The 21,267-nt window shown below is 33.5% G+C and overlaps 3 protein-coding genes across 3 annotated transcripts; 1 reads left to right on the top strand and 2 right to left on the bottom strand.

Moving 5' to 3' along the window:
* Positions 1–4,382: 4,382 nt before the first annotated feature.
* LOC115709420 (uncharacterized) lies at positions 4,383–9,948 on the top strand. The gene is made up of 12 exons (XM_030637520.2): positions 4,383–4,680; positions 4,760–4,975; positions 5,089–6,198; positions 6,818–6,940; positions 7,506–7,687; positions 7,776–8,007; positions 8,095–8,304; positions 8,419–8,547; positions 8,761–8,829; positions 8,943–9,065; positions 9,230–9,280; positions 9,369–9,948. Exons 1-12 carry the CDS (start codon positions 4,441–4,443, stop codon positions 9,510–9,512), a joined length of 2,829 nt encoding a protein of 942 aa, XP_030493380.2. The 5' UTR covers positions 4,383–4,440; the 3' UTR covers positions 9,513–9,948.
* A 50-nt stretch (positions 9,949–9,998) lies between these two features.
* LOC115709421 (expansin-A9-like) lies at positions 9,999–14,077 on the bottom strand. Its single transcript, XM_030637521.2, has 3 exons — positions 13,572–14,077; positions 10,735–11,047; positions 9,999–10,611 (listed from the first exon to the last, which is right to left on the bottom strand). Exons 1-3 carry the CDS (start codon positions 13,798–13,800, stop codon positions 10,302–10,304), a joined length of 852 nt encoding a protein of 283 aa, XP_030493381.2. The 5' UTR covers positions 13,801–14,077; the 3' UTR covers positions 9,999–10,301.
* A 133-nt stretch (positions 14,078–14,210) lies between these two features.
* LOC115710038 (uncharacterized) lies at positions 14,211–21,011 on the bottom strand. The gene is made up of 18 exons (XM_061111711.1): positions 20,601–21,011; positions 19,436–19,687; positions 19,276–19,342; positions 19,070–19,186; positions 18,887–18,992; positions 18,376–18,532; positions 18,192–18,287; positions 17,838–17,886; positions 17,475–17,740; positions 17,006–17,178; positions 16,298–16,418; positions 16,162–16,214; positions 15,937–16,066; positions 15,682–15,827; positions 15,360–15,539; positions 15,035–15,267; positions 14,796–14,938; positions 14,211–14,471 (listed from the first exon to the last, which is right to left on the bottom strand). Exons 1-18 carry the CDS (start codon positions 20,760–20,762, stop codon positions 14,409–14,411), a joined length of 2,514 nt encoding a protein of 837 aa, XP_060967694.1. The 5' UTR covers positions 20,763–21,011; the 3' UTR covers positions 14,211–14,408.
* Between the last annotated feature and the right edge of the window lie 256 nt (positions 21,012–21,267).

The following is a 21,267-nucleotide window of genomic DNA, read 5'->3' as shown; positions in this document are numbered from 1 at the left end:
CAATTTAGAGATTGATTTTTAATTTTCTTTTTACCTTACACCCATTTAAGTAATGTTTCTTTAAGTATTAGAACATCAATTTTTAGTTTATTTTTGGATTAACTTAAGAACATATATTTAAATCATCAAGCTTTTTTAAACACTAATATATTGCATTCGGTATTCACTTTTAATTGACAACATTATAAACTATAATATTTGGATACACATAATAATAATCTCACCTAATAACTAATAATATTTTTTTTTAATTTTTAATTGTATCACTTTTAAATAACGTAAAAAAAAACTAGCATAAAATTTAGTATACGTGCCTCGCACGTAGCTTTTTGCTAGTATCTATATATATTTATAAAATTATTGGGTAAGACATTAATCAATCACCCACAAAAAATAATATTTTTTAGATAAAAGAAAATAAAATAATAAAACTACTACTTATAACCTACATGGATAACATCTAAACCATTTTTAAATGATGTGAGACTTTTTGTTTGTCTGTGTAGTATTTTTTTCAAAAAAAATAAGAGAATGTATCATAAAATAGAAAAAATAGGAAGAAAAAAAAATAGGTTGCCACCTAAACTCTTCTTTTGCTTTCATTTATATATACTGATGATTGATGATACTAACAGTCAATCACTTGGAAACAAATTAAAAAAATGTACAGTTACTTACTATACAATGAGCTATCCTGGTTTGAGGAGGTACCGCCGTCGAGTGTGATTATTGCTTTGTTAATCGTGTGTGATTTTAATCACCGCGTCAAAAAAAAAAAATTGGTCTGTAGAGGGCCGACCCTCTCAAGCTTAGGGCTCACTTAGTTTAAGGGTCTAATTTTTTTTTTCTCCTTTAAAATTATATATTTTTATAGATTTTAAAAAGTATTATATTTTTTTTTTCTAAATAAGGATCTAATTTTTTTTTTCTATAGCCGACTAAAATTCAGAGTTGGTCCTATATTAAGTTATGCCTTTAATTGCTCAAAGCTCCAATTATGTACATATCTTCAACGTAAGTGTGTATTTTTTTTATGGGAAATGGGGTACCCAACTTCAATTAAACAAAACCAACAAATACTAGAAAAACACAGTACAACACAAAGAAAATAAAAAAACCGCAAAGAAAGTAAAACATTACAAGAAAAACATCCACTAACTAGCTCGAAGACCACTTAGCATAGTCGTCTAGCACGCTAGGGTCAAGCCCCACGTGAGAGACTGATTCGAAAGTGTTGGTGATGTTTGCCTATTTGGCGATATTATGCACCATTGAATTACAGCTGCTAGAGATGTGAATTGCTCCCCACTCTCTCAACTGACTGCAAATATTGAGAAATCGTCCTCTAGCTGTGGAGAGAGTATGGTCCACCTCAAGGTCGGTGTTGGTGTTAAAAGAATTTGTAACCACAATGTTATCGCATTAAAAAAGCACCCACTTGTGACCAAGCTCCATTGTGAGTTCTGCTGCAAGGCAAATTACATGAGCCTCACAAAGCAATGGTTCAGTGAAATGGCTCCTTGCTGTTTTAATGGCATCACCCCATTCATTCTTGATAACAACAGCCAACACAGAACTATCGACATTCACCTTGACATCTGAGTTGCAACACACCCATGATAATGGAGGGGTCTCCAAGCTAAAATGGGCTCAAATGAGTTATCAGCAACCAATGAGTGATCCCTTAGGTTTCTTTTAATCATGATAATAAGTTGTGGTAGGGGAGATACAACTCCTCTATGAATTTTCCTATTTTGCTCTCTCCAAACCGCATCCACTGTGCAAAGGGTACATTGTGGTCACAAAGTCTTTTTGTTTTGTTAAAATAAGTACTATGTATTAATTTGAGTTAATTGTGGCGTAACTCTCAAAACTTTTACTTGCATTCAATCTTCAAAACTTAAATTTTAACGGCAAAACCCCTAAAATCACTGTGATGTTAGCAAAAACATACTTTTGTTCTCCCGATCCCGTTATTTGACAACGTAGCTCAATCCAACCAATGCCAAGTAGACTGATGCATGCCATGTCATTAATTATTAATGGCATGGCATATGAGGAAATTAAATTAAAATATATTTTTTTTAAAAAAAAAAACATGGAATTTTTACATAGATAATATAAATTGACACTTTATTTATAAAAAATACCTCCATAAGGTGTAGACAACATCTATACCTTTTATGTGATTTTAATTACCAAAATACCTCTTACACTATCACTTATACAATCAGACGATGGTTGTAGGGTTGTTGTTGTGTGGTTGCGCGATGGTTGATGAAGGTTTCAATCAGACGATGGTCGCTGGGTGATTAGCCGAAGGTTGCATTAGACGAAGGTTTCAGTTAGACGAAAGTTTTTGGGTGGTTGGCCGAAGGTTGCATTAGACGAAGGTTTCAATCAGACGAAATAACTGTTTGCAAAATGTTTATGCAACTGTAATGCAACTGTTATGAAACATTAAAAATTAGAATAGTATTTCACGTACGTAACTCTATCTACATGTTTATTTATGATTTAATATGAACAAATTCACCATTAGAAATTTAGAAAATAACGAAAATACACCAGGATAAACCTTTTACTATAGTATTGATGTAATTTTTTTTTTCGAATTATACTTGAGTTGGATTGTTTGGGAACTCCAGTTCAACTTTTTGAGATCTGTCTTTCATGGATTTGAAAATTAAAATCAGGACATTAGTTTTATGCAAATTGAATTGGATTTCGGTTGAATTTTAATTTTGTAGTAGTTTTTCTACACTTTTTTTTTTCATGAATTCGAAACAGCTCCTGTTTTGATTGATTGTTGTCGTCTTCTCAGGTGAAGTCACCATAATTAATGGTGGTTCTCTTTCTAGTTGAATTTTCGTTTCAGTTGCGTTGGGTTGCTGCATGGTTGCGCGATAGTTGCCCAGGAAGTATGGATCCTGGATTGAAGAGGTGTGTAAGTGGTATTTGTGTAATTTTTTTTTATTTTGGCTGTATATTTATTTATTTGGCTAGCTGAAAATATTTTTGTAATATTGTTACTTTTTTTTTTTTGATTAAAACTAAAAAAAAAACCCAAAAAACATTGACAAACAAATTTAAAAAAAAAAACAAATGAAAATATATTAAAAGGAAGAATAAAAAGAACATGGCTGATGAAAAACATAGTAAAATTAAAAGCATGAAACTAAATTAAAATCAAACCATAAATCTAAACTTAGAAAGAGATAGAACAAGTAGGGAGGGGTAAAGTCCCCATCAAATTGAAGTACAAATTATCACCATTTTTGTGGGAAATCAAAGGAAACCCAAAAGATCAAAGCCTAAACAAATTATCAACATTATGTATTTATAACTTTACATTTATTTAATTTTAAAATGAATTTTTTATATTTTTTAAATATTTATATAAGTATACTAATATATACGTGTCATATGTATAAGAGTATACACATAAGCAAGTCAGGTTGACACTTAACTGTTGTAAATGAATGACACCTTAAATTTATTAATAGTTTATTAATTTAGTAAGTTTTACCACCAAAATTTGAGATTGAAAGGTTAAGTACAAATAAAATAATAATTAAGAGAGTTTAACCCCAAAAAATTCTTAATAAAATTGTATCTTTCTATTTTTTCCCCATATTTTTGTAAATAACCAATGAGTAAATTTAGGCATTAAATGTTGATAAAAAATGTGGTTTTTATAAAAATGTTAAATTTTAGGCAAAAATTTACAATTTTACTGCCACAAGGAATTTTTTACAAAAATACTGTCTTTTTATAAAATAACTGTAAAACAAAAAAAGAGAACAATTAAAATAACAATGGAACAACTAAAAAACAACCGTAAAATAACAGTGAAAACTTAACACAATACACAGTATAAAACTTACACAGTATTTTTGAAAAAAAAAACATAATATTTTTGAAAAAAATTCTGTCCCACAATAAAAAAGTAAAAAAATTAAAAATTTCAATAAATGGTGTTAAACCCCCTTAAAAAAAGGAATAATTACACCACATACTGAAATTTTTTAATTTTTTTACTTTTATACTGTGGGGCGGAATTTTTTTCAAAATTACTGAGTAAGTTTTATACTGTGTAGTGTGTACTGTGTTAAGTTTTCACTGTTGTTCTGCTGTTGTTTTTAGTTGTTCTGTTTTGTGTTCTACTGTTGTTTTATAAAAATAAAGTATTTTTGAAAAGATTTCCGTATGATAGTATTTTTGTAAAAACTAACCTAAATTCCAGTAGTAGTTTTGTAAGTTTTCCCAAAAAAAATTGGGCATTCAATGGGCTGAAATCCCAAGTTCTATGGACCAATTAGGCCCATAATCTGACCCGTACCCGAATTACGTCCTAAAACCCTTAAACCCTTCAACGATAAAGAAAGAACACTATTTTCTCCGGCTACCGCCATAGCAGAGAAGCAAAGCAGCAAAGCCATGGTGAAATCCTACTTGAGGTACGAGCCGGCTTCTGCCTTTGGCGTCATCGCTTCCATCGGATCAAACATCGCTTACGACAGCTCTGGGAAGCACCTCCTTGCCCCGGCCCTCGAGAAGGTCGGGCTTTGGCATGTACGACAAGGCGTTCGCATTAAAAACCTAGACCCATCTTCGTCTTCTCGTGGTCCTTCCCTCGGTGTCACCGCAATCGCTGTCGATGCATCGCATTCATCTCTGGTAACCTTTTGATTTTAGCTTCTTAATGTTATCTGCTGTTCTGTTTGCTTCCGGGAGTGAAGTTAGGGTTTAATTGCAGGTAGCGATTGGGTATGCAGATGGAAGTATTCGAATTTGGGATTTTGAGAAAGGAACCTGTGAAACTACATTGAATGGGCATAAAGGGGCTGTGACTGTTCTTCGGTACAACAAGCTTGGGTCTTTGCTTGCATCTGGGAGTAAAGATAATGATGTTATACTGTGGGATGTAGTTGGAGAGACTGGTCTATTTCGTCTCAGGGGTCATCGAGACCAGGTATGTTTTATGCAGATTCTTAATGGAGATATATATGTGTATACAGTATAAGTATATATTTTCCCACCCATTTCATTTCTTTTATTTTTGTTTGTTGTTACCATGTTTTGTAGGTGACTGATGTTGTCTTCTTAGATTCCGGTAAGAAACTGGTTAGTTCTTCCAAAGACAAGTTTTTGAGGGTGTGGGATCTTGAAACACAGCATTGTATGCAAATTGTTGGTGGTCATCATAGTGAGATTTGGTCCATAGACGTTGATCCAGAGGAGAGATTTTTGGTCACTGGGTCTGCGGACCCGGAGCTTCGGTTTTATTCTGTTAAGCATGAGACGGAGGCTGAGCAGTCCGTAGATAATGTAGATGGGAATGAAGTGGTGAATAATGGTAATTCGTCATCCCAAGATAAATGGAGTGTTCTGAAGCAGTTTGGTGAACTTCAGCGCCAAAGCAAGGATAGAGTTGGAACCCTAAGATTCAACAAGTCTGGAAATTTGCTGGCTTGCCAAGTTGCAGGGAAGATTGTAGAAATTTTCCGTGTGTTGGACGAGGCTGAATCTAAGCGTAAAGCAAAACGTAGGCTTCACCGGAAGGAGAAGAAATCTGCTAAAGAAGAGGCAGAGGTGACAGAAAATGGAGAAATAAGTCATGTAACAGGAGAAAAACATAGCCCTGTAGTTACAATCCCAGATGTTTTCAAGCTCATTCAGACTGTTAGAGCTGGCAAAAAGATTTCTTCAATTTCGTTCTCCCCAATCACCCCAAAGAGCTCATTGGCTACGATAGCTTTGTCATTGAACAATAATCTTTTGGAATTCTATTCTATTGATAGTGATGCAGCAAATAAAACACTTGCTATTGATCTTCAAGGGCACCGCTCTGATGTAAGAAGTGTTACGCTTAGCTCAGACAACACACTTTTGATGTCAACTAGTCACAATGCTGTGAAGATTTGGAATCCAAGTACTGGTTCTTGCCTCCGGACTATTGATTCTGAATTCGGGCTGTGTGGTTATATTCTTCCTCAGAATAGGTACGGACTAGTTGGAACTAAAGGTGGAAAATTGGAGATTGTTGACATTGGCAGTGGGACTTGCATTGAAGCTGTTGAAGCCCATGGTGGCTCTATTCGCTCCATTGTGGCCATTCCCCATGAAAACGGTTTTGTAACAGGAAGTGCGGATCACGATGTTAAGTTCTGGGAGTATCAAGCGGAATCTACTCAAGTAGGTTCTTCATAAAACTGTCTTCACAATATTAATCTTAATATTTTACAATATCCCCAACGGGTGGTCTAGTGGTAAGGAGTATTGGAAAGTTCTGGTAGGCATTTGTTCCAAGTTTGAACCCCCATGGACTCAAAATACCTTGGGCCAATGGGAGGTTCTTTGGTGAAACTGCCAGGGCCAACAATTACAAAAATATATATGAATATTTTTGAATGTATATCTTAATAATTAATAATAGAGAAATACTAAAAGGCACTTGTGGTGCCTAGCACCACCTAGCACCACTTAGAGGTGTCATATCGATATTGATTTAATTAAATATAATTTAATTTAATAACTATTATAGAATATCGCTAAACAATTACAATTTACATGGAGTCACCTCTAGGTGGTGCTAGACACTATTGGTGCCTTATAGCAATGCTCTTAATAATAATCTTCAAAATTTTGTACCATCCTACTTTGTCAAATGTTTATATCATATGTTGGTCGTTATTATAGAAGCTTTTTGTTTCTCCCATTCTTCATTTCAAAATTTATGTCTGACATGTAAGCTGCTACAGTTGCAATTTTCATATTTGATGGGTAAGTAACACTTCAGCTATTTAATTTGCAGGGCTCTAAGCACCTTAAGGCATCAAATGTAAGGACTATGAAGATGGATGACGAAGTTCTTGCTGTCGCTGTTAGTCCTGACTCCAAGTATATTGCTGTTGCTTTGTTGGACAATACAGTGAAGGTAAGGCTGATTTGCCATGTCACTTTTTTTTTCAGATTCATTCGTTGTCCACACAATTTACTTTGATGAATACTAATTTAAAGTCTTCATTGGCTGTAAACAATCATAATTAATTTTTATCTGGACTGACAAATCATAGTACAAGTTCAAGATGCTTAGTAGAATAGGGTAAGGGAAAATGAGTGTTTTGTAAAAATAGTCTTTATGAAATTTTTTATTAGCAAAATAACTTTACAAAAAATTTTATTAGCAAAATAACTTTGTATGGTTGCAGAAACGACCATGAATTACACTGTTTGACCATAGCTTTACACTGTGCGACCATCATGGTCGCATAGAGTAAATTAAGTGAGGTTATTTGGCAAATTTTAGTATTTCACATTGTTAGTTTGGCAAATTTCAGGGAGAACTTATTAGAGTAGTAAAACAAAGTTTTATTAAAACACATCAGAGTTTCCTTTGGCAATAGGCTAATAGCTTTTGCTGGACCTGATTATTAGAGTAGAGTGTCAGTTGCGTTATGATGTTATTGCTAATCTTCTGATACTTGTATTTCATTTTTCAGGTTTTCTATTTCGATTCGCTCAAATTTTTCCTTTCCTTGTATGGCCACAAATTGCCAGTGCTATGTATGGATATTTCGTCAGATGGAGATCTGATTGTAACTGGCTCTGCAGATAAAGATTTGAAAATTTGGGGTTTAGATTTTGGTGACTGTCATAAATCCCTCTTTGCTCATAAAGAGAGGTGATGCTTTCATAATTTGAGTTATAAAAGACTATTGGCTTTATTGGTGCTCTGAAATATTATCTGACAACCCTATTTGTTTGAACAGCATTACAGCAGTGAAATTTGTACAACGGACCCATTACCTGTTCAGCGTTGGGAAAGATAATCTAGTAAAATATTGGGATGTGGATAAGTTTGAGTGTCTCTTAACTCTTGAAGGACACCATGCTGATGTTTGGTGTCTTGCTGTCAGTAACCGTGGTGACTTTGTTGTCACGGGATCCCATGATCGTTCTATACGTCGCTGGGACCGTACTGAAGAGCCATTCTTCATTGAGGTAAGTTTCTTTTTTATGGTTGCACCAAGCCATGATTAATCTACAGAGAATGTTAATTCTAGAAAAATGGTATATTTGGATGTACAGGAAGAGAAAGAAAAAAGGTTGGAAGAGGAGTTAGAAACCGATCTCGACAATGCATTTGAGAACAGATATGCTCCCAAGGAGGAAGTCCCAGAGGAGGGAGCTGTTGCTTTAGCAGGGAAGAAATCTAAGGAAACACTTTCTGCAACCGATACAATTATTGATGCATTGGACATTGCGGAGGTAGAATTGAAGCGACTTACTGATTATGAGGTATGTCTATGATTCACATTTTCTCAAATATAATTATAGATGATTTTGAGGGTTTATTATTTTAGGCTGTTGTTTATGCAATTCAATTTAGTTGCTTTGCCTTGTAAATTTCAGGAGGAGAAAGCAAAGGGAAAAGTTGCTCCGTTCCAGCCAAATGTTCTTTTGCTTGGGTTGTCTCCATCTGAGTATATCCTACGAGCAATTTCTAAAGTTCAGACAAGTGATCTAGAACAAACTCTACTGGTATGCATTGCTTATGTTGCGATTACATTTATGTTTTGGTTGGGCATGATTGTCTATGATAAACTTTTTCTGTTTTTAAACTATATTGCATCAAATGTGTTGAAACCTTCCTTCAAGGTGACACTTATTTTGTTGATGTATCGTACTCGACAAATCATTTTCGGTTCATACTGTAAACAATGAAATTCTAATGACACTTGTACTAATGTGCAGGCTTTACCATTCTCAGATGCATTACAGCTTCTAACTTACTTAAAGCAGTGGACTTCAAATTCCGACAAGGTATTTTGGAATAGTAGGAACTGAAGATGCATCTGCTTAATACTTTTATGCTAGGAAGAATGGTCATTTCTTCAAATTGTTTGTTAAAATGTGATGATTTCTTTGTTTTTCAGGTTGAACTCGTATGCAGGATATCTACTGTGCTGTTGCAGACTCATTATAATCAGTTGATTACTACTCCAGCTGCAAGACCCATACTGACTGTCCTCAAAGAGCTCCTTTATGCTAGAATCAAGGTAGTTCCATTTCTCGTCTTTACTTTTAGGTATCCTATGAAAGAATGTGGCTTTTAATTTTTCGCTTCCTAGAAAAAAAGTTATGGGCTTTGGTTTCACTTTAAGTTATTTTAAATATCTATGTGAATGCTTAAGTTGCTGATGAGGATTTGGGTCTGTGTCAGGAATGCAAAGACACCCTCGGTTTCAACCTTGCAGCAATGGATCATCTCAAGGTACATAAGTGAACCTCCTGGTTTTTTCCTGGTAAACATTATTCTTCCTTTTTATTAATTTGTAACAATTTTCCATTGAATGTTTCAGCAAATGATGTCTTCAAGATCAGATGCACTCTTCAAAGATGCAAAATCTAAATTACAGGAAATCCGTTCTCAGCATTCAAAACGTCTGGAAGCAAGAACAGAGACAAGAGAAGAAAAACAAAGAAAGAAAAAAAACAAGAAATGAAGTCACATTCCCACATTATGCAAGAGAATGTTCACTGGAACAAAGATAGGACGATTCTTTCTGATCGGCAAGATGGGTTTTTTGGCAGATTTTGTTAGTCGAGCTTCTCTGCTTTGTAGAATACGTATTCGAGCATGTTGTGCCCTTAAGGGCATCACTCGCCTTCCCATTGAGATGGATCCTGGATATACTAGTATGTCCTTTTTTATTTGTCAAGCCTCTAAATATTCATCATCATGCACATTGGCCTTTATTAGTCTTTAAGACATTTGTATAGGTGACTCGTTACCAAACAAACTTTGTGGACGATCAATGTGGTGAAGGTATATAGGGCTTGTTCCAATTTTGTAGCTCATAGATTATTGTTGAGTGTAAACTTGTTTACAGTACGATTTAATTTGCTTTTACCTGTATTTACTGATAATTGAGACTTTTAGGGCTTTTTAAGAAGTTGGTTCCCTTTTCGACAAAAGAAAGAAAGAAAAGTTGGTTTACAATGTACCCAATATTTTCATTAAATCTTGCATAAACATGTAGTCATTGATTCAAACATGGAAGTTTGGTATCTCAAGGTTCATGATACAACCTTAACCTACAATTACTTTTGCTATTGTTACATTAAAATAAAGGTTAAAAAAATATATATATATATAATGAATTTCTTGTACTTGCACACCGAAGTATAGCCAATTACTTTATTTTTCATGACAAGCCTAATATTAGTAATGATATCAATCAAACTCAACCAAAATAGGGTTGACAAGTTGGGAAGATTATTATCACTTATTTTCACTTGAAGTTCTTTCCTTCGAAAGTCTGGCCAAATTGCCAATTCTTTGGGGCAACATGCCAAGCTGTTGAGTATCTGCCATCACTTGCTCTAACTCTGAAAGTGAGTGATTCACCTACCAACTTAGCATCAGTCACCCATTTCTGACCCCACTCGCGCTTCATTTGTGTCCATTGGAGATTTTTGTTACCCTTCACTTGCAAGCTCACTACATCACCAGCTCCAGCCACGTTCCATACTGACACTTCGTTGTAGTAAGGATTTCCTGTTATGGTGAATCGAATTCCTCCTTTCTTTTGGCATGGAACCCTACAAAAACAAAAACCCACATAAAAATCAAAACGCGATTTTCTTTCACTTATTTTAGCCTTATTGTCTAATTTTCTGAACCATCCCTTTTGCTTGGTTATACAAACAAAGATTTTTATTAACCTGCGGTATTGAACTGGAACAATGCCAGCTGTGTAATCAGCAATCTGAGTGAAGACTGGCTTAGCAATGTCGAAATGGTGACGAGGCGGGTTGCACCATCCTCCGTTTTCAGCTGATTGGTAGTAATTTGGAGGACAATGATTAGTTGCGGTGACATGAAGAGATCCAGGCTTGCACCATTTCGGGTCGTTCGCACATTTGAGTTCGTAACATGAACCGCATGACTCACCCTTGTTGAACAAAGCTTCACTCAAAGCTACTGTCTCTAAACCGTACCCTTTGTTCACCACATCGTCGTACCCACAAGCTCCTCCTACACTCACAAATAGGTAATGCTAACAATCTTAGTACCAATTTACCAAAATTATTATTATTATGGATATCACAATATTAGGGTTTTTGGTTCCTAAATCTATCGGAGGTTGTTTTTTTTCTCTGGCCAGGCCTGCCGACCTTCCTTGGACTTAGGCGCAGCTTGGTTGGGATTGTGTTTTGCTACTGCGTTTAGTCCTGTCTATGTGACATGGTTTGAGCGTTTTAGTCTTGTCTGTGTGACATGGTTTAAGCGTTTTAGTGTTGTTGTGTGACATATGGTTTTTTTTTCGTAGTTGGTTCTTCTTTGTTCTTCGATAGCTCGCCATCTAATTATTATTAGTGGTTGAGAATAACAAGTTCTCTGCGACTAAAGGTGTTGTTAGTACTGCAATTACCTACCTTACACAATAGTTAGGTGCTGAAGCTACGAGGTTGAATGAACTTGCTGCAATAGTTTCTACTGTTGTATCTTCTGAATGGTGGATGAAACAGACTATGTGTTCTTAAAGTTAATTGTGATGCTGCAATATTTCTCATTTGATTTTATTTATGATTCTATTTTGTCAAACGATTCAGGAATTAAATAGCTGATTATTTGATTCGTTTTTTTTTTTAATTCTAATCTTAGTTGTGTCTCCAAAAAGGGAAATATCTTGATTGGATTACAAACTATTATTTTAGTTGATTGTCATTAATAAAATTTTATGATTTATTAAAAAGAAAACTTATTATTATTATTATTATTATTATTATTATTATTATTATTATTATTATTATTATTATTATCCAAAGCCTCTCAAATGTCATATATTTTCATTTTTGTCGTTCATAACGGTGTAAATAATTTAGAATGAGAATATTTCAGAAGCATTTTTTTTTTTGAACAAATTTCACAAGCATTAAGCATTCTATCATATGGATTTTATATGTTTATATATATCAATATAATATTTATATATATTTTTTTCATGGTATGTTTCACAAATATGACATTATAATTTATACATTAAAGCTTACAAGCTTACGACCAATTCGGAATTTTTACAAAACTACATCATTTTGTAAAAATTACAAATTATGAAATTACTAACGAAACTATAATTACCAGTTAACCGTAAGAACCAAGTTACCATAACCCTTAAAATAAAATGACAACGTTAAATCAAACAGAACTGTATTTTCCTAATAGAATAGAAAAGCTTCCTAGCTCTTGTTTTGATTAATGAAGGAAAACAAATGAATTTCATTGTGGGGAAGTTTAGATAATGTACTTAAAATCAGATTTTTGCTACATTTTTACAAATTTTTCTTTTTTTACATTTTTACGGAATTAGTTTTATTACAAGTTTTTATTTGTATTTTTAAGAAAAGAGAAAACCTTATTTTCCCGTACCAACAATGTGAAAACAATGAAAAACAGTACTCATTAATTTTGTAAGAAAAATTAAATCTGTAAAAATATAAAAAAAATTATAAATCCGTAAAAATATAAACTATTTATTATTTTGGGTATTTATGAAATAGTCCCTTTCATTTTATTATGTTCGGACTGAATCAATAAATTAAGATTTCTTTTTTCTAGAAAAATTAAAACTTAAATGTAGTATTTTTTTAATGAAATTTAGAATAATTATTAATATGTATAGAAGAAAAAGTATTATAAAAATCTGTAAAAAAATTTCATCATACTAAAAGTATTAAAAAAAGGAATTATTTCACGAATAAACAAAAACAACAACAAAAAAAAATTATAAAAATACTGTTGTGTTGAATTTTAAATATTTATATGATTTTTTTATGATTTTATTTACAGAAACTACAATTTTTTAATATATTTTTATATTGTACTTTTGTTAATTTATTATTGTTTAAATATTATTTTCATGTTATTTTTGTAGAAGACTGTAAAAATATATATATAAAAAAAAATTGAACGTAAAAATATAAAATAAAAAAATTTGTTAGAAAAATTTCTTCCATACTAATTTTCCTCATAAAAAATTTAGCAGGAAAAACTTCCTCATAAAAATTTTCGGATGATTCTACAATGCACCCCCTTAAAATGAATGTACTGATACACCCTTAACTTGTTTCGGCATCTAGAAGAATTTTTTAGTCTAATCTTTTTTCATATTCATGTACGTTATATCTATTTAAGACATCCTACAAAATTTTAAAAAATTCGGAATAGTTTACAATATAGAAAACAATGTTCAAACAGTCTATTTTACACGCGTATAAATTAAAATAGTCACGCGTGCAACACACTGTTTGAACGTAATTTTCGGCGTGTTAAACTTTTCTGAATTTCTTAAAATTTTGCAGGATGTCTTAAATAACTATAACGTACATGACTATGAGAAAAAATTTGACCAAAAAATTATTTCGGATGCTAAAACAGATAAGGGTACATCAATTATCCATTTTAAGGGTTGCATTGTAGAATTTTCCAAAGGTTTCTATACTAAAATCCAAGTTCCAAACAAAAAGTAGAAAGGCAAGCAGGATTTGAGGGTTCTTACCAAATGTTCCAGAACCACCCTCATAGAATGTGGCATGGGCATCAATCCAAGGCCCAGGCTTGAACTTGGGCCTATGGTGCTTTGGTTTTTTTGGGTGAGACCAAGATCTTCCTCTCCTTGCATGGTGATGTTCATCAGCTTTCCATGCATGGACATTATCAGGCAATAGTACTCCAATAACAAAAATAAGAAGAAAGAAACTTATGAGAGCTCGCAAAGGCAATGCCATGGCTATCTTGACACGGCCTTGGCTGTTTTTGTCTCTCTTTTAACACAACTTAATTATTACTTCATCATAGAACAATAATGTTACTGTTACATTTATACTTGTGTTTATGGAGGAAATCGATATTTATGGCACTAGATTCTAGGTATGCTTTCTTATGGTTCTAATTGATTTGGGTTGTTTTTAGAGGGTGGAGTTTTTATCTCTCTACCTCTATTTTAAAAACCAAAAAAATTCTTTGTTATTATTATGAATAAGCGGTTGCTAATTCAGGCTGTGGCAAGCATTGATTTTTTTAATCATGAGAGTTTTATTGTTGCTCCTTCAATGGAGGTTTTGATGAGCTAATTTTAGCCGTTAATTAATAAAGATTTAATATGAACACATATATCAAATAAAGATCCAGAAAAATCAAACAATGCCATGAGAATAGATATAAAATTTGATACAAAAACATGGCAAAAGAGGAAAATGGTGGAAACAGATTATTGTGCCATTAGAACCACCAATTTATTTTACATAATAACAAAGTGAAGTCTGTGTTCTCACCGATAAAACTTAAACATCATGAAATGTAATAAATTAGAGTGAACAATGGTAAGTAGTTCTGCTTAATAGCGGTATATCAAGTTCTTGTATGCATCCTTATGAGTTGAGTAGAAGTCAATTTCAGCCTGTAAATGAAAAACCAGTCAAAGCTAGCTAGTCTCAGAGTTCCAAGTCAGATGTAGAACACTTATTGTTCTTTATTCTCATTCTTACTTTTTCTTGTTACTTAGTCGATACTCGTTGGATTGTAACCTCAAAAAATGTGAAGTCAAATTGAAAATAATGTTTGATTTTTGATATAATCTAAAGTGTGCTTTTGAACATAACCACCATGAAAGGAGGTGAAGATTCGTAGTTATGGCATTAATATAATCTAAGACTGTTGGTTAATTAGAAAGTAAGTTTTTCATATGACATCTAGAATAAATTGATATTGTAATGTGACATACCTTGCGAATTGCTTTAACGGCAACAAGAAGCTTTTCACCAATTAGATCTGCCATGAAATTGTCTTCATTTAGAGCTGCTAAAGATTCTGAAAGTGATTCTGGCAATCTTTTAAGCTCTGGTCCACACGTAGAAGGATCTGTATCTGTTTCATGTACAGAGATCGTTAAGATGAGGAATCTAGTTATAAACATATGTAATTATAAGGACTTAATTAAGAGCAAGTGGGAGTTGAACTTACCAACAGGTTCCGGGAGGCTTAGATGTTTCCGAAGCCCATCAATGCCAGCAGCAAGTATTGCAGCCAAGCCTATGTGTGGATTTGCACATCCATCAAACGATTTAATCTCAAAGTTACTCACCAAACCATCTGGAAATCCAGGTGGAGATGCAGCTCTCACTGCAGCTTCCTTGTTCTCTCTTCCCCAGCATTGGTATGCTCCACTCCATGTATGGGGTTGTAACCGATCATAGCTACATGTCAAACTTGTTCAAATATTAATAGTGGAACGAAATACTTGCATTTGTATTCATACATACTAAGTTATGGAAATTAATTCTAGAACCTGTTTGGAATTGGTGCGATGAATGCTAAAAGTCGAGGGAGATGATATAGAACACCAGCCATAAATTCCTCTCCAGCTTTGGACATTCCGTACTGAGATGATCCCATGAAAACATTTTTTCCATCCCGAAACAAACTGACATGCACATGGGATCCAGAACCAATGTCTTCCATTGAATACCTGGAACAAAAGACAGCACGATCGACCTGTTACTAAAAGTCCAACTTATTTTCAGGGGAACATATCTCTTTGAGTTGCTTTACAGTCCTACATGTTGCTATACATATATCAACAATCTGTAAGATTGCAAGACAAAACGTACTTGGGCAAAAAAGTTGCCAATAATCCATGTTTCCTTGCAATGGCCCTGATAGTTTCACGTGCAAAAATTAGGTTATCAGCAGAAAGGGTACAAGGTCCATAGCCCAGGACCACCTCAAATTGGCCCTTCCCAGATTCTGCATGTACCTACAAAAAGGGAAATACCAAATGAGATAAAGAAACATGTTGGTAAAGCTTTAACCATAGCCTTAGTAAATGAAGGCATGGAGGAATTAAAGAATCATAACATATGCACCTGTTCCACTGGAATATTCAACGAATCGAGAGCAGCCACAATCTCATGGAATATAGGGGAAGCAGCATCATATGATGATGTTGAGGAGTATGGACTAAAATCAAATGGCACCCATTCTTCTTTCCCTTCCCTAGCAAGGTTCATTAGCAGACACATTAACAATGTCAAGAAATTCCTTTAAAGCATTTGTCATGATATGATAAAAAAAAAGGTTGAATTTCATACCTCAGTACACTCTTCAACAAAAAAAACTCATTCTCAAATCCTGCATTCATTACCTGGAAATATTCCATTCAAGATATTAAAAAATAAAACAAGAAATCTAAGTGCTTTCGTATCTAAGCTAGACTATAAGACATACAAAGTTAAATTCTTCTTTTAGAATTTTTGAAACCCTTCGCAAGGCTTCTCTTGGGCAATATTCCCATGGTTCACCAGGTTTGAGACACATGTCCGCCAAAACCATTTCTTCTCGAGTTTCCCTGTTAGAAAAGATGTTGGCATTTAAAAGAAATATATATGTATTTTGCGCCTGTGTTAGACTATGACACATAAGAAGAATGCAAAATTGATTTTGAACAAATTCACATGAGAATTGTACAGAGGACAGCATAATTTTGCATTGTGAATTCAAGGTACTTAAATTGTCTTTTTAAGTAAGAAAACGCTAGCAGAAGTAGTCAAGAAACAATTAATACTGAGCTGAAACCATAAATTACTGTGGCATGTGAATTTAAAAAGTACTAAGTAACTTTTCCATAAAATGAGCCATCTCCTGAAACAGTATGTTGGTTGCAGTAATTGAAACATCAAAATAAAAATTTTCACATGCCATCATATGATTTCCATTCCATTTTGTTGTACATATAATCAAGTTTCAACCACAAGCAATAATATCTAATTATAACACCTTACTCATTTAATAATATCTAAAAATATACAGTACTCAGTTTGTGCCAACCAAATTAACTTATTTAGTACTGTTAAGTACATTTGAACATGCACAGGACAGATAGGAAAGTTTTAAAATCCAAAAACCAGCCAAATCTTTCGGAAAGAAATTTTGTACCAGGGAATAATCTTTCTTGTTGATAAATCAGGCACCAATCTCATCTCACCCGTTGCGGTCAATTTAGACTCTTCCACGGGACCATCAGTAAATGAAGGCATTCCCATTGCAGCAAAAGCCAAACCAACACCATTCCTCTGAATTGTATCCTGAAAGCGTGCTGAAGGCACAACCTAATACAGTAATGGCAAGATTGCTACTTCAGAAGACAGAATTTTTTTCCGTTCACTGGCATGATGTTGGTGAGAGCTTGGACATAACTAGAAAAAATGTAGAGACAAGATTCTAATACTATCAAGAGAATATTTATCTGATTTTAGTGAACACTTGTCTAGTGTCCTAAAAAGTTAAGTAGTCAGAACATGTGTTTTTTCTCAAATAGGAAATTCGGAACTGGGCTTGCTTAACATGAAGATGAAAATGGCAGACTATAAAGCAGAGAAAAAATTACAAAATACGATTAACTCACACGGCAACGTTGTTGTCCTGAAGCATCAACCCAGAGAATACGAACTAATCTGATGCCACTTAGTGCAATATTAGTATTTGTAGGTGAAGCAGATATAGTGTTTGTTGACCCAGAAGATTTCACAGGTAACTTAAGTTTGTAAAACCGAATGGAATTTTCAGCAAAGATGTCTTTAGCAGCTTGAACAGCCTCATGAATATCAAGATCTCCATCAATACAAGCATCACGCAGGACAGAAAAGATGACTTCACGTGATTTTTGAGCACCTAAACGACAAGTCACATTATGAAAATGACAGTCCATACAAGCCTAAATAATTATACCATAAATAAAAAAGTAAAATAACGGTCAAATTCAACACACCTAAGTAATATGTTTCAGGAAATGCGTAGCCATCAGTGCTGAACATTACCTGAAAATTTATTTATGTCATTAAATTATGCTAGTTTTGATGTAGAGAATAAGGGAAATGAGCTGTTGACATTTCCATACTAAAGATCCTCAAGCAAATTGGAAGAAAAGAAAACATTGTACAAATGTAAAGTGGCTCAAAGAGAATGCAATTGGTACTCAAATTATTCAAGTAGATCAATGAATAAAAACCTTGAATGATTTCAAAGGATTCACTTTCATGAAAAATTCAGACAAGCTTATTTTGAGTATCCTACTGCACATTTCTCAGTTTCTTATTAACACTTCACACCAAAATGTTAATACCTTATTTATTGGAGCAAGCTCCAAGAGTTCTTTGATTGAAGATATCATCCCATGGACGCTAAGCTTAGGAAGAGCCAAACCAAAGTCTAGATACACCTGCAAATTATGAAAGCAAGTATTCTCAATGAAACATTATATTTCAAAATTTAGTAAAAGATGTTATTTACAGGAGAAAATGTTTAACCTGAGAATAAACAGAAGCTAAATATGAGGCTTCCTTAGAAAATGGATAGGATGCATGTAATAAAACTATACGGCACTTAGAGAATCTCTTGTCCTCGAGGACATCCCGGAGATGAAGGGGATTGGAGAGCCGCATATCCAGATCTTTGTCTCCAAAACTAGTTACAGGTGAAATGTACAATTTATCAATAAATAAACAAAAGCAGAGTTAAAATAAGAACATCTTTAAAGTGCCTGATGCTCTTAGTTATAGTTAGCATAGGATAAAGAGATAGTAACTTGGAAACTTTGAAAATTATTGGTGATTCTCAATAGCGAACCAACCATAGCAAACTCATTTCTCTCAATAACATATTTGAGATGCACTAGCGAGACTAAACTTTATCATATGTTGTAAGTTATTTCACCATGATGACATTAAAAATTTCATTTTTATTTCCAAATAGCAATCTTGATTCCATGTTTTGAATTCTTTTCTCATACCTCCAAACAAGTAGTGTTAAAAATCATACCCTGTGTGTATCTGCATTGGCAAGTCAAACTGTTCAGCAACCTCCAAACTTTGTGTGAATATAAAGTCGATGAAGTTTTTATTTTCTATGCGAATAGGTTTACTAGCTGGAAACAAAGGACTGTGTTAACACAGAAGAGATGATCATTGAGAAATCTTAATCCACCTGCTATACTGTACTCACCTACTAAAGTCTCAGTGAGACCTTCCTCAGCATCTATTTTTGAAACATTCGGGTTGATTTCTAGGCCACTGCGGTATGCAGCTATGGTTTTCAAGCCAAAAATCTCACCAGCAACTGTAATAATAAATTAGCTAAGGAAATCACAAGCAAAATTAACTTCTTCTGTTATCTTATTAGACAAGGTGAACACAAAAGCCAAGGATATGATTTTAGCTTTCCAACAAATATCTCAGTGAACTTATCCAATGTCCAAGATGTTTTCCCAGGCAATTCCTACACAACCCAGAAAAAAGAAATGCATTACAAATAAACGGAACAGTGATATTATGAGAGTTAACAGCATGATAAACGTTCAAAGTATCTTACTTCATCTAATATTGTCTCAGCTAGACGTTCAATTCTCAAGATTCTGCCAACAAATGGTGAAAAGGCTTTGTGCCATTCTATGTCATGTTCTTTGTCAAAATTTACTCCATCATCAATGAGTATGGCAGAGATTTTCGCAGCCTTAAAACATGTTGAGCTTATGGCCTCCAACCCATTAACTCTGCGAAATTCTTCGATCCCACGCAATGAGTTTTCACATCCATAAAGTTCAGCTATATCCTTCAAATTTCTCTGTCTCATAATAACAAGTAAGTTCAAGAAAATCCTCACATTATTATGTCACAACAAAGCTGCTATGCAAAATTTCTTTTGAATTAAGATTTTCAAGAAATACAGAAAGAATCCTAACCAATTGAGACTGAACTAGCAAACAACATAGGCTGGTTAAGCCCTCAAGGCAATTCTTTTAAAACAAAACTCTGTTTCAACTTCATAAATGTGATGCTAGCTCCAGAAGTTGAGTCTCTGAGTACGTAATTCATCTTCAAATCCAGTGTTGAAATTGCAAAACTGACATCATTTTCTAAAATTTTGTGTCTAAATAGGTCTTCAAAGTTCAACCTTTTCAATTCGTATCATTTAGGTTGTTAAATTATTTTCATTTTAAAATACATAAAAATAACAACAAAAATTGATGAATCAATCTTTAAGAATTTGGACCACTAATTTAGGACAAAAAGAAAAGGAAATTCAAATATTTTAACTTTTTTATATATTAAATTAGTGTTGGTTCATAAATTATATAAAAAAAAAATATTACGTACAATTTTAATTAATATCATAATAACTGCATTATCCGAAATTAACATTTTTATGAAGCACAAGTCTTGTGTAAATTAAATGCATTAATATTGGTAGTTGTGGACAATCTCTGTAACAGTCGACTACTCACACTGACAAAACTCTCGTGTTTACTCGGCAGTTTCTTTCAAAATTAATCAAAAAAAGGACAAAGCAATCTTTTTTTCTTTTTTTGAAAAAATCATATTATTTCCATCAAGAATGAAGATAATGCAGAACATTATTTCATCGATTGAAGAAAGCTTAGCCTAAATCAAAGTAAAAGTCAATAGTAATAAGAAATATGAATTGAGTTGAGATTTCATATGTGTAGAAAAACAAAAGAGTAGTGAGTGAGTGGTACCTTGACGGAGAGAGAATGAAGAGCATGAGTCAAAGCATCGCCGCGAGCTTCAGAGAAGCCACCGAGGAAAGGGAATGAAGAATCAAGAGACACAATATTGTGTGCGTGACCATCTACCACCTCCACTGCTTCCACTGCCTTCTTCAACTCTGACAAATCCATATCTATTTTCCTCTTCTCTCTTTCTCTCTCCCGAGAAAATTGTTTTACAAAATGGCGCCCTCTTTCTCTTTCTACCTCCACAGCTACAGATCTAATATATCATATCATATACTTTGCAATATATATATAATATCACATTATTAATTATTGGTTACAGGTAAGTGTATCAGCCGTGATCCTATAGTTTGCATTGACACTGCATTTAGCATTTTTCAATAATTTAATATAATAATTTTTTTTTGTATAGAATATCTATAATCATTCAATAAGTCGCTACATTTATAAGCTGTCATGAACTCTATTTCTCCCCTCAAAAAAAAAAAGAAAAAAAAAACTCCATTTCTGTTGTGTCGGTTTCCCTCTCTTCTATGTTCAAAGTCAAAGTAATTAGTTAAGACCGTAAATAGTTCACTTCTTACTGCCCTTAATAGAAAAATTAATGATTTAGGGAAAAAAAAAAGAAAATAAAAGACCTGACTATTGACTTAATTATTTTATCACTTTC

Source organism: Cannabis sativa, chromosome 3, assembly GCF_029168945.1.
Source record: "Cannabis sativa cultivar Pink pepper isolate KNU-18-1 chromosome 3, ASM2916894v1, whole genome shotgun sequence".
In the NCBI taxonomy this organism is placed as follows: Eukaryota; Viridiplantae; Streptophyta; class Magnoliopsida; order Rosales; family Cannabaceae; genus Cannabis; species Cannabis sativa.
Note: the sequence above shows the minus strand (reverse complement) of the source record. Positions and strands in the feature narration are given on the sequence as shown.